Here is a 13,328-nt window from a genome sequence, read left to right as displayed (position 1 = left end):
ATACTGAGTCTTGATCTCATTTATCATCCTTTCAGTGCCCTGCAGTGAGTCTTTGTCTGGTGTATATGACTGCGCTTGTATAACAACTACCTGTCTATTTTATTTAACGTTCCATCAGCACTTTATCAACTTAATGTGTCTCTCCATCCTGATTATTTCACTCCCTCGTGTCTGCCCTTCACCACCAAACCCCCTTCCATGTCTTCACAAACGGTGTATTAGCTTCCCTTCCATCCCTCCCTCCTCCTACCGTCAGACCATTTCTCCCTGCGTGTTCCCTCGCTCCGCTCCTTCTGAGGCTGTAATTCCTTTGCCAGCCCTGCGACAACTCTCCTTCATGCCTTTCTACACTGAGCAAAATGTATTTGGTGGATGCTTTTATCCAAAGTGCGTTGCAGTACTATGAGTGCATACAAATATTTTTTTGTGAGGGCCCATTGGGAGTCAGACCTCTAACTTGGCAGGGTTAGTGGAAGGCTCTGTGCAGTATTTGGAAGTATTATGTGGGTTTTTTTTCCTTTTATATTGAAGGTTATAAGAAAATGTTTTTTCCCCCCCATCTCATGTCTGTTTGACCGTCTGTGAGCAGGATTGTGTAGCACGGGTGAGGGAAGACCCTGTGAAATTTGATATTAAATATTGTTTTTTTCCATTGGCCTTGGTGGAGGTCTGCACGACATAGAGTGCCCTTCTGTAGTGTACCATAGCGCCCTTCTGACTGGCTGAAACACCTTTGACATCCGGCTTTGTAAATGACCCAGCAGCAGACAACACACCAGCTCTGAGTGGCATCAGTGTAAATTCAAAACTAGGAAGAACACGGTAACTGGCGTCTGACTTTTTTGTCATTTCGGCCCTGAATTCAACCCGTCTACTTTCGAGCAAAACTCTGTCGCTCAGGCCGTGTTGAGTTTGAAAGGCAGATAGAAGAAGGAGAAACTCGGTAACTGCCCTCCACTGTATTTACTCAAGGATTCAAAATTGACGCACCAGAAAAAAAACTACTACTCCTCCTTGAAGTGGGAAAGGTGTCAGTCCCATTTTTTTTTTTGCAGGGTTTACCTGGGTTCTTGTTCCAATTTTCAGCACTCAAAGCGGAGGGATTTCTCTGAAAACATTTCTCCAGCTACAAGATGCCACATATTCCGGCCATTTTAGAAGTTTCTCCTTCTTTTCGTCTTCATCTATCCCTCTCTTCCCACTTAAAATGCTCTCCTCCCTCGTCTTTGTTCTTCTACCATCTGCTGCTCTTTCCTGTCGTAAGCCCATGAATCCGTATTCATCGGGCTCTCTGCGCGTCAGTCATGTTGTGTGGATGTACAGCACCTCCTCCCCTACAGCCGTTTATTACCTCCCCCGGCAGGTTTATAGGCAAGGAGACTATAAATGTGTACAACTAATCTGGTGGGACGAGATGAACAAAGAGACCCCGATTATTCCCCTCCTCTCCTGTCCTCTCGTCTCCTTCTCCCCCCTCCCTCGCTTTCCACACTTATTCTCATGTTTTTGTTTTCAGCGTCGGAGGAAACCAACATTTATCGGAAACCTCCCATCTATAAGAGACAAGGTTAGTCAGTTTGTGGTCGTCTATGTAACATTCTAACTGTGGTATGATTTTGTGTTTGGAAGTCACAGAAAAGATGGGCGCTAAATTTCAGTTCCAGTTCCAGTTCCAGTCTGTCTAACATCTGGCACTTCTGAGGCCTTCCTCTTCCTCTCTACGTTCACTCAAAAAGGAGGAGTAGTCAGAGAGAGTGTTTCCTTCTGCAATTACCACCGGACGAGATGGGTCGAGTGCCGCCAGATGATCTGAATAGACACATTGTTACAGTGTTAAAAAAAAAACAAAATCACTAGCACTTTTAGTTGGTGATTGAGGAGGTGAAGTAAACCTGAGAGAATTGATGCCAAATACTCTTGAGGGTGTAGGTGATCCATCAGTGTTCAGACAGAGTTACTGTTCCTCAGAAACACCCGGATGATTTACACTGAGCTGCAAAGTGCTGACAAGTCTCCTGGTGATCTGAACTGTTTTAAACTTTACAGCATGAATCACTAACTGCAGCAAACTCTTTCCACTAATCTACCTGCTTGACACAGTTTTCAACCATTTACGCCCTCTGACAGGGCAACGCATTTGTGGTGTATAAACTGGTACAGTAGAGCACTGCGCAATTAGTATCTGATTTAATAAACAAATCACTGGAAACTAAATTAAATGCTACATTTCAAATGTTTAGAGTTTATTACTTAATTTGTTTCAAACTTTTTTCAACATCATGCTGTGACAAGCTAATTTTTTAGGATTAGGTAATCTAGTAATTTTTAAATCCTAATTTTAAGGAAAAACAAATGTAAAAATGTTGTAGACCTGTCATGTTTATCTTTTGAAACAAATTGCAATGTAATTATTTTTTTTCTGTGGTATCAAAAATAGTATTTGAAAGTTTCTCAAGGACTTGTATCAGAGTGAGAATTAGTATTTGCTGTATTTGTTTTAAAATATAATAGCTGCTGCTCAAAGCCTTTTATATCCATATTTGACCAGCATCTGTTAGACATGTTGTTAACCCCAGCTTCCTCCCAGATCCCTGGATTTTGGTGTTAATTTGTCAAAACCTGACCTTTATGCTACATGTTGCTGACTACCTTTACTGTCACCTCTGAATAAATGGCCAAAATGCTCTACATGTTAGTCATATTTCACTCTCTCATTTATACAAAAAAGATGTAAACTCTGTTTAAAAGTTTTTAGCGTTAAATTTAGAAGTTAAGTATTATTCGGGTTATGTCTCATGTGTATCCTGAAATGTGCTTTGAGGCTCATTACTGCTCGGAAGGAGAGCAGTAATGAGCCTCGTCGCAGTGCAACCTTGACAACCTGCTTGATTGAAGCGCTGCATCATATCCAGTCACATTCCCCCTGACCTGCTTTCCATTGTCTGTTGTCTTGTTTTTGATGCGTTTCCTTTCGTCCTTCTTTTCACCCCCCTGCTGTGCCCTCCCTTCTCTGTAAGTAAAATGCACCACTTTGTCAGTCTCCTACACACACACACACACACACACACACACACACCCTTGTATTTATGTCTTTGTGAGGACTTTCATATTGACGTAATACATTCCCTAGCCCCTCACCCTAAACCTAACCATCTCAACTGACTGCCTGACCCTAACCTTGACCCTAAACCTAACCAGAACTTTATTCTAACCTCGACCCTAAAACCAACTCTTGACCTTCAAATGGACCTTTGAAGATGTGAGGACTGGCTAAAATGTCCTCACTGTCCAAAAATGTCCTCACTCTGTTGGTTGAATATGTATTCTAGTCCTCAATAGATAGCAAGTACAAGAACACACACACACACACACACAAACTCAAAATGCACCCAAGAGTGATGCATCATATCAACAACGCCAAAAAAAAACAAAAAACACAAAGCCATTTTTAATACAGTAGAACAAGTTTTGCCACTCTCCTGCAGAACAAATGTCTTGTTGTTACTAGGTGACAAATTTACCCTGAAATGCTGAATCATTAAAGTTTGGTCATTACAAATGAAGTGTTTTATATCAAATGGAAATCCATTCTCATTCCTGTCCACCAGACGTCTCTTCCTCCCCGACAGCCTCTAAAAGTAAGACCAATGAGAACCTTGTCAATTCCAGTCGCCTCTCCACCTCCAACTGTAACAGCATCTATCACCCCGACTCCAACTACTACCCATATTCTGGCTCCCCAAAAGGTATTGCATTCACTTCCAACCCTCACACCAACACATCTGTCTCTCCAGGGTGATACCGTATATGACTTTTCTCTCTCTAGTCTCCAGGACCAGGAGGTTTTCATCAGGAGGAGAGGAGGATGGATGGAATCACAATATAAACAGGGTGAGAGAGGAAAACAGGCTCCTGCTTCCCTCTTTCATATTTTAGTATGTGTTAATATTTAATGAGCTGGTTAGTGTAATAAAATCAGACATTATAGAAGGTGTTGCTCCTCCATCCTTTTGTCCATCACTGTTTCCTGCGCTGTTCTATCAACATCTATCCACACATGCACCCATCTCACTCAGCCAACCGCCTAAAATCAACAACCTGTCCATTCATCTATTTATCTGGTCCCATCAGCCCATCCCTTCTGGCAGACACCCATCATTCTTCTCTTCCCTCTCAATCCTTCTCCTTTCCCTCCCACAGGGAATTGGCAGGTTGATCCTAAAGGAGGAGATGAAGGCGCGGTCAGGTAGTCATGACAATGATCAGTGGGGCAGCAAACGCAGTTCCCGCTATAGCAGCAAGGAGGCGCTGAACAGCCTGGCAGGAAACTGCTCCATAAATGGCTGTAAGTATATGGACGTGTGTGTTATTCCCTTATAAAAATCTGTCAGTAGAAGTTGATCTGTGTGCATCCGGAGATGTTGTGTTTCTTAGTTGTTAACGTGATATCTCAAGAAAGCCTCGAGAGATTTGCTTCATATATAGCTCAAATATCCAGTGGGACTCATGGATGAACTGAAATGTGGTCAGAGGTCAAAGGTCAATGTGACCTTAGGCGTGTCCCAATCTTTCAAACATGATGTCTCAGGGATGCTTTGAGGAAATGTTGCGACTTGTGGCAAAAATGCCCACTATATTTAACTAGTTTTATTGTATTGTATTCAAAGATACTGTTTGTTAGGATTTAAACCAGGAAAAGTCCATCCATCCATTTTCTTCCGTTTATGTTCTGTTAAGGGTCGTGGGGGGCTGGAGTCTATCCCAGCTGCATTTGGGCGAGGCGGGTTTCACCCTGGATGGGTCACCAGTCCATCACAGGGCCAACACATATAGACAGACAACCATTCACTCTCACAGCCTCACCAGCTAGTATCTGATGAGCCTCGTCCCCTCTTGCATGTCTTTGGACTGTGGGAGGAAGCCACAGTACCTGGAGAGAACCTACACAGGACCAGGGAGAACATGCAGACTCCACACAGGAAGATATGATGTTACATCAACTATGATATTGCCAGTTAAGGCATAATTAAATGCAGTTTTTATATACAGTAAGACACATCGTGGAGACATATAATCACAATGAAGTATTTCTTTGTTAATATACTATATTTATTCTCCAAGTACCTAAAATTATTGTGCGTAAGACTTCATAGTTCATGTTATTTATAACATTCATTGTTAGAAGGATTCATTGATGCTCCATCTTGGCCAGTCCTGCATTTTGGTGGTGCATTCAATGTTCTGTTAGGAAAAGTCAACAATATTATAATATAATTCAATAATATTGAAATAATCCAGGAAGTTTTGAGCTCCTTTCACAATAAAGATTCTTGTTTAGTAGCTAGATATTTCCAAACCAAGTGTCCAACTTCTGTGTCCTCCTCCAATGATTCCATCCCTCATTGCATTCAGTACATCACATGTGAGGGTGAAATGAAGATGGAGAGACTCTAAGAGAAAAGAAGACTGTGTGTGTTTATTTGGAGGTCAAATGGGAATAAAAGAGAGGGTGTTTCAACAGGATAAATCTAGAGTGAACAAGAGTGAATTAAATATAAAAGGCAGCGAGACAGTGAGAGAGTGTGTGTGGGGGAGCTAAAACAATTTGGAGCTGTCCAGGGAAGATGTACGACATGAAGCTAGGAGGTAAATCAGGGTCAGGGAGCAGTGGAGAGAGGGAGATGAGCTGAGGTCAGACAGAGAGGCGCAGATGATGTTAGTGTTCGTAATCACTGCAGGTTTATAATTTCGGCTGTTAACTTACTGATTGGAAAAGTCCCGAGGAGTATTTGCTCATCTATTCTTCAGAAGACGCTTATTCCAAAATGAGATGTCTGGGATTTAATAGAAGTAGCCATCCCCATAAATCATCGACACATTTGGTTTTGCTCTGTTTATGCCAGCAGCAACTCAGCCTGAAATGTCTCAACAACCATTGTTGCAATCATCCGAAACCCATAAATGTAATGTTTAGTAATTCCTTGAGGGAAATTTCTTCCAATTTCATACAAGTGTTCACTTGACCTCAAGACTGAACTGACAAAATTCTGGTACTTAGAAGTCAAGATCACTTTGTCTGTTCAAAACTCATTATTTTTGGCCATTACTCAAGAATTCCCATCCTAATTATGCCACAGTTGCACACAGTCATGCCAAGTAGCAGGAAATGACAGAGAGATGACAATGAATATGCAGAACTTAACTTCAGTGTGAGTTTATATTATTTAAAAGCAACAGAATGGCCATTATTCAGTGTTATCTGGGTAGCATCTTTGCTTGAATGAATAATGAGGTTGTCCATCCATTTGCCAAAAAAAGTCTTTTTTTTTTGTTCAGCTCCTTTAAAGCCTGTAGTCTTTTGAGTCTGAATATAAAGTGCAACTAGTCTGGATGGTGAAGGAGCTCAACAGAAAGATGGTAGTTCCATTGCATTCATTGTGCTAAAAAATCAAATACTCTCTATTTAGAAAGAGTCAGCATGCTAACATGCTAAGGTAGAGTGTTGAACATGGTAGCCATTATATCTGCTAAACATTAGCAGCATCGGCATCCGTATCCCCGGGCTTCCACTCAGTCACTCGTCTAAGTGCGACATTGCTTAATTCTCATCATTTTCATTTTCTGTGCTTGTTGCATTTTGTCCATTTGGTCATACCCACTTCTGCACAGTCCAACTGGGCCATATATTGCAGGTGGAGTCAAAGTGAAGCTACAGCACAACCCATTAAAATTACAAAATGCAGCGTATGCATTTTTAACAGGAGTGCCCCGAGTATAAAGCCTGAACCTGCATGGCTGCACCCGTGCTACTTCATATTTTATACGATGTGTAGGTACTGATGGCGATTATGTAAGCATGCGGATGCTGTCGGGGACATTTCCTCACACGGCTGATGTTTTATAGATGTCCCGCAACAGCTGGCCCTCTTTATTTCCCTTCCACTGAAAATTAACACTCCCCTCTCATTCCAGTTTATTAACCTCACTTAACAGTCTCACGCACCCTGCATGTGTTGTCGGATTCACCAGGAACTTCCATGCGCATGTTTGAGTTCAGTGCGTGATTTCAAATGGTCAGCAGGAAATGAAACATTCAGGCCTCAACTATTATGTAGGTGTTTGCTCTCTCATTGATTTGAAAGTTCAAGTTGTTAGAGGGTATGTAGCTCCTGATCACTGATAATCAATATTCAATCATTTTTCCTTTCTTCCTGCCTCCACCCTCCTGCTCCTTGCACCTCTCCATCCTCAGCTCCCAGGTCCGTCCACAGCGCCGACAGCGGTGAGTGGTCCTTCACTGAGTTTTGATCTCTCTGGTCATCTCTAAGGGGCGGGGACACAGCCTTCACTCTGATCCTCACTCATCCTGTCTGTTCTGCTGGGACAGCTGTGCAGCTCTCAACAGGAGATCATCCCCCCCCCCCCCCTCCCTCTCTCTCCCCCCTTACACACACACACACGCACGCGCCCCCCCCCCCCCCTTACACACACACACACACACACACCACTGTCTTTTGAGTTACAGGTGGGAAGATAAATGGCACCGCAACATTATCAGCTTTTCTGTAGCAGCAACACTGATTCAGGGTCACTGATCTCAACCCCTCAGCCATTTGTTTCACAACTGACAGTTACACAATACGCTCTGTAATTTTTGATAGTACGTAGAAGTGTGTTGCTGTCAGATTATATCATCCACTCCTAAAATATATTTTGTGCTTCTCCTGCAGCTTCATGTTTGTGCTTTGCCTCCAATGTTACAGTCTCCTTATCACTTGTGTGGTGTTTAATCCCATTTTAAATGTGGCCGCCTCCTTATGTGTGTTTGAACATCACAAGGTTGAATTTTTTTGAATTCAAAACGTCATAGAATGCCAGTGAATTCAACTACTGAGCAATATTTGTCCAAAACCATGAGGTTTCCAATGACAGAAGGAATTAGAGGCCAACATTTTTGTATAGGATGTGGCAAAATGATCACAATTAAAGACTTTTCCAATTCTTTCAGCCCCAAATAACAGTTTTTTTCCTCTAGGGCCTGAAATTTAGGGGAAAACTGACATTTTAAATCCTCTCACCAACTCAAGCTCATTAGCATATTTCAAACAGAACTACGATTACAGTATAAAAGAAATGGTCATTTATTTATCACAATGGAGGCCAAATTTTGAAATAATGATGATGTTGATTTGTGGTCATTTCTCTCAGCTGTAGTTAGTAGTCCTCACTTTATTTGACATCGGGAATCACTTTGATTGAGTGGTAGATGTCAAAGCACTTCGAATTTAGCAGCTGCACAGGCCAATATTCTGCTGCATCACAGCGTTTCATCAGCTCGTCCATCGAGATATGAAATTTAATTCTCTTCATCAGAATGAACAAGAGAGAATCTGAAATAGAAGATGAGTAAGAAGGGAGAGAGGGGAGGACTGAGTGCTGAGTCCCTGAGGCAAGACAGAGGGATGGCATCGGAGGATCGGTGTAACTCTACTGCCCTCTACTGCCTCAGCTGCAGCAGTGCATGCTAGGAACCAGCCAGAAGGATGCAAACACGCTCACCTGTAACAAAACGGAGTGGCAACATATGAGATTTAAAATATAAAGTGGCGAGAAGTAGCAGGAAAAGTTTTCTAGATTTCCTCCAATGTGTTAACATTTTTAATTTACTATTTCTTCTAAACAGGCTAGTTTTTTTTTTATTGATGTACCTTGACAGTTCCGATGACTGCTTCTGCCATCTTCCTCGGAAGAATCACCAGGTGTTGGTTGGTGACATCGTATCGTAAGGCTAAATGAACCTGTTTACGCTGTTAACACTTTTTATAGGTATCCATAGCACATCAAAACCAATCAAACAAAAGTGATCCTATATGTGGAGGTATTGATTAGGTCATTGATGGTACACTTTCACAGTGAATCTAAGATTATATCTGTCACATCTGTGTTTGGATGTCACATCTTGCTTGTCTAAGTGCTGAATCCAAAACAATATTGCAGTATTTCTGCTCCCTCTCCACAGTAGAATGATCCCAGTCTCGCTCTCTCTTTATAAGATTTAAGAAACCACAAGAAATATCAGCCTGATCGAAGCAGGAAAAAACGCTGAAGTTTAAGAAACTGTTTTACTTTGTGGTGCTAACACTTCCTAGCCGCAACCATTCATTGTGCTAAGTTTAACACCTTATAAATCACGTCTGTGTTACATGTTAATCACTGTAACATGCATCTCTTCATCCTACTCTCATATGAGGTGTCTGTTAATTTGTCTGCAGAATTTCTGTGTTTGTTTATAGCGGCATGTTTATGTTTGCTTTCCCAGACTCGTACGTTGCCAAGTCAGCTTCGTTGCCTGGCTACGGAAGAAATGGACTGAACAGGGTAAGCAAGCACGAGTGTGGGTCTGTGTGCCTGCGTGAGAGTGTACGACATTGACTAAACCATAACGTGTGGTGATGACCTTCATGTTCCACTGACTTTGAAACTCATTTGTTTCAGTTTCCTTCCAGAGGGCATCTGTGAACATGGCTAGTAACTCTCAGGATATTGTTATTTATTATTGTTACTGTCACGGAAAAATCTTCTGTTCAGATCGAGGCAAGCTAAAATACTCCACTGATGCTTCTTTTTAGAGATTTGTTTGGAATCATGTCATCCTCTTTGCTCTTCTCTTGTTGTGTTTCAGCAGCCTGGGAGTGCCGATGCAGATTATTACCAGTATGAGAGCAGTAATGCCGTTAATTGGCAGATCAGAGGTAAACCTATTGTACAGTTTAAATCTGCTTAAACAAGTTCTTGTAGTTTGCTCCTGATATACACCACTCCCTCATACTGCGTATCAGTCAGTGCTGCTCAGTGATGATAATAAATGCAACCATAACTTATCACGTTCTCTCTCTCTCTCTCTCTCTCTGCTCTCTCGCTCTCTCCCTTTGTTTCAGAATACAAGGTAAGATGCCCTGCCAAGGCTGAGCTACTATTGATCCAAGACTAGGAACACTTGGCTAAATTTGATTTTATGAAGCCAGTGAATTTATTTGATAAACTGCAAGTGAAAGAAAGGATATAATGAGGTGTGTGTGTGTGTGTGTGTGTGTGTGTGTGGTGGCTCTTTACAACAAGAAAATACCGTAGAAAAAAGTTGAAATGCTCACACCTACGACTTTTTCTTCTTACATTTCAATCCATTTATAACACTTTATCTCTTTGTTAAGAGAAACAGGAACTCTTGTACGCTCTTTTCTGCATTGCACATCCTGCATTCGTGTTCCTCACTGAACGTCTTAGTGCTAATGGCTGAATTGCTCACCTTATGACTCCATGGTTTTAATTTCATTTGCTAAACCACTATGGACAAAATATGGCTCAGTCTGACCCGCAACACCCTCAAAGGAAAACAAAACTTCTCCCTTAACAATCAATAAAAGCGACCATCAGGTTGATGAATCGCCATGCCAATGACCCCAATGAGTCTTTTCTACTATTAATGAATTCCTGTAGAGGGCGCTGTCTATATTTAGATTTGGCATGAAGTTGATTCTTGCTCTCTCGGGTGGCAGGCTAGTAATGTGTGCTGGGATGACAGAATTGGAGTTAAGGTTGAAAGCTTCAGAAAAGAGAAACTTTCACTGTGAATGTCACAGCTCTCTCGGTTCAAAGGCGTCAGCGTTCAAGGAATTCAAGATGAGGAGACGTTTTTCAACTAAGCCTGCTCACTACACCACAAACTGTCATCGTGAGGAAAGAGAAGAAAAAGCCCTGAAGTCGTATTCCAACTTAATTGCCAGGCAGAATATTTTTACAAAGCAATTGACAAACAAAAGTTTGCAATGTGCCGTCACACAAGTATGTCAGCACACCTTGCAGCACAAAAGAAAAACATCCCATGTGTGGCACTTAACTTGCATTATAAAAACCAGTATGGCCCTTCAGGATTAAAAAAAAAAAGTTGTCCATTACGGCCTTTTGGTGCAAGAAGCTTGTGGCAATAAGTTCTAAATCACATTGAAGCAACACTTCTGCAGTGTGACAGACTGAAGTTTATTTGTGTTACTGTGTGTGTGTGTGTGTGTGTGTGTGTGTGTGTGTGTGTGTGTGTGTGTTAGATCTACCCATATGAAGCTCTGATGGTGTCAGTCAGAGGACAGCAGCGTCTTCCCGGTGATGTGGACCGAGCCAGACTGGAGGTAAGCACGTCTTTTAACGCATCTCCTCCAGTCACTGCTCTAAGTGAGCACAGCAACACACTGGAGTACAAAGAAAACACAAATAGAAAAGAACAATAAAAGGCTAATTCTCCCGTTATGTCCTCTGGAGGTTGCAATGTTTATTGGAGTAAGTGTTGAACACAGTGAGTGTACAGTTTTACTGCCTTATCAGGTCTCCATTTATATAGCAGCTACTCGACCTTAGCTGTACTCAGAGCACTTTAAAGTGTTGCCTTCCTCAAACACTGATGGTGGAGGCTGCTATGCAAGGAGCAACTGGGGGGGTCCACTGTCTTGCTGAGAACAATTGGACATGGTCTCCTGGCAACCCTCCAATTACCAGACAGCCAGTTCCGAGCGCTTGCTTTTTATGATGCCTGAAAAAAGATAATGACTTAATCTGAGGATCATTTACCAACTCTGTCTCCTCACAGCGTCACCTCTCCCCTGAGGAGTTCTACCGAGTGTTTGGAATGTCCATGTCAGCCTTTGATCGCCTTGCTCAGTGGAAGAAGAACGAACTAAAGAAACAGGTTCGTCTCTTCTGAGGAAATGAAGTCATCGGTGCGTTCTAACCTGCTGCAGGGTTACAGCCACCAGCCTGCTCTGACAGCTGCTTGAAGCTTGTGGAGAATGAATGGAACAAGTCCATCTCTTCCTGTTGGATCCGCCGGAGTGTTCTTGGTGGGCTGTAACCGTCATGTACTTGCACATCTCAAGCAATAAATAGCACGTCAGCTGCTGGACAAAATGAGAAGGTACGATAACTGGAAGCAAAGCAAGACCACAAGAGGCTGGAGACCAGCTGTACTGCAGCTGTAGTAAGTAGGAAAGGAGAAATACGCTGTTTTTCTCAGTCCTCCCAGCAGATGGCAGCATGTCTTCATTAGCCTGGGGGACAATGATGAAGTCCAATGGGGGGGGTCAAGTCATTCTTGGAGAATGCAGATGCCCACATTAGCAGACAAGAACAGGGGAATTCTCAGTGTTCCTGTGCTTATTCACATGACGTTATTATAATACTCTGAAACTGAAAACCAAAGGTTTTCTTCTTTTTAATACTGGCATGTGTTTGATTTTAGTGTCAGTTCTGAAGCCATATCAGCGCTGGAAATGCTTTTCTATGACACAACTGTACAGTTCAACTGTGAGTTCATATTTATTTTATATTTATAGGTTAATATATGCTTAAATGTGAATGAAATGACACTTAAAGATGAGATGTGTTTCACCTTTTATCCAAATTACTATACAAGACAAAACTCTGAAATTAAGCTGCCGGATTATGACCAGATTGATTCACGTTGGACTGATTTAGTTTGTGTGTTATTAAAGTGCTTTGAATGAAGAGGTGAGGAAACTGAAGTAAATATTGGAAATTAAAAAGAAGCAAAAGAAGGAAGATCCGAGGACTGAAGATTGAATGAAAAATAGAGGGTAAACCAAGACGGCAGCGGAGAAGCAAGCACTGACAAAGATTTTAAAAAACAAAAGTCAACGTGAATAAGAAAAAGATTTGTGTTTGTGAGATGGAATTGATTCAACAGGAGCTGGACAGATGTGCAGGTTTGTTGAGATATAGTTGCACTCGCTGCTGCAAAGACTGTTTGGTGTGAATGTGTTTGTGTTTCAAAAAAAAAACCCTGCTGACCACATACCAGATTTATACACTCAAGTCTACAATCTAACTTGTTTTTTTATTTATTTGAGAACCATTTATAATTTCCAATGTCATCCGTCTCTATAACTTCTAAATAAATTAGTCAAACACCCTACCTTTACTATGGTCGTGATTCTGTGATACGTGTTGATTTAAGCTTGTTCTTGGTCGGTTCAGGTGTAACTGCCTCAACAGTTCCTTTGAATAACCAGAAATATTTTGCTCTCTTTAATTTAATTCTGAGCTGTCATGAAATTTGCAGTTTCGCTCATTTAAAATCACCTGGCGACTTCTCATCGTACGTTTCACTTGAACCTCTCAGGTTTCATCGAAATCAGAGAAGATTCTGGAGAAAGTGTAAATTTGTTCACTTGTGTTTATGACATGGGAAGTCGTGTACACAACTTGAGAACTTGGAGCTGCTTAAAAAAAATTCCACTCGTGAGGTTTTGAATTCTACAGGA

General features: G+C 41.7%; 1 protein-coding gene and 1 long non-coding RNA gene across 4 annotated transcripts in view; one reads left to right on the top strand and one right to left on the bottom strand.

Annotated features, from left to right (window-relative positions):
• Positions 1–12,971, top strand: part of LOC147248545 (actin-binding LIM protein 3-like) — a 77,784-nt gene extending 64,813 nt beyond the window's left edge. The window contains exons 15-24 of one of the 2 annotated variants that reach the window (XM_086179245.1): positions 1,517–1,567; positions 3,630–3,746; positions 3,827–3,891; positions 4,201–4,345; positions 7,253–7,282; positions 9,320–9,378; positions 9,686–9,752; positions 9,939–9,946; positions 11,103–11,183; positions 11,639–12,971. In XM_086179245.1, coding sequence (XP_086035371.1) covers positions 1,517–1,567; positions 3,630–3,746; positions 3,827–3,891; positions 4,201–4,345; positions 7,253–7,282; positions 9,320–9,378; positions 9,686–9,752; positions 9,939–9,946; positions 11,103–11,183; positions 11,639–11,752 — 737 coding nt within the window. In that variant the 3' untranslated portion in view covers positions 11,753–12,971. Of the gene's footprint in view, positions 1–1,516; positions 1,568–3,608; positions 3,747–3,826; positions 3,892–4,200; positions 4,346–7,252; positions 7,283–9,319; positions 9,379–9,495; positions 9,593–9,685; positions 9,753–9,938; positions 9,947–11,102; positions 11,184–11,638 lie in introns of those variants that run through there. The other variant, XM_086179244.1, reaches the window with a different exon arrangement.
• Positions 8,152–13,032, bottom strand: LOC147248544 (uncharacterized). 2 transcript variants are annotated; one of them, XR_015109274.1, is made up of 4 exons: positions 12,981–13,032; positions 11,781–11,942; positions 11,109–11,243; positions 8,152–8,559 (listed from the first exon to the last, which is right to left on the bottom strand). It is a non-coding gene; the product is annotated as an uncharacterized LOC147248544 (long non-coding RNA). The 2 variants fall into 2 exon arrangements; XR_015109273.1 differs by lacking the exons at positions 8,152–8,559; positions 11,109–11,243 and adding an exon at positions 11,301–11,581.
• Between the last annotated feature and the right edge of the window lie 296 nt (positions 13,033–13,328).

The sequence above is a fragment of the Aulostomus chinensis genome, chromosome 15 (genome assembly GCF_037954235.1).
Source record: "Aulostomus chinensis isolate RoL2024-O1b breed Wild chromosome 15, RoL_Achi_v1.0, whole genome shotgun sequence".
Classification (NCBI taxonomy): Eukaryota; Metazoa; Chordata; class Actinopteri; order Syngnathiformes; family Aulostomidae; genus Aulostomus; species Aulostomus chinensis.
The sequence above is the reverse complement of the archived record's forward strand: the minus strand, read 5'-3'. Positions and strand labels throughout refer to the sequence as shown.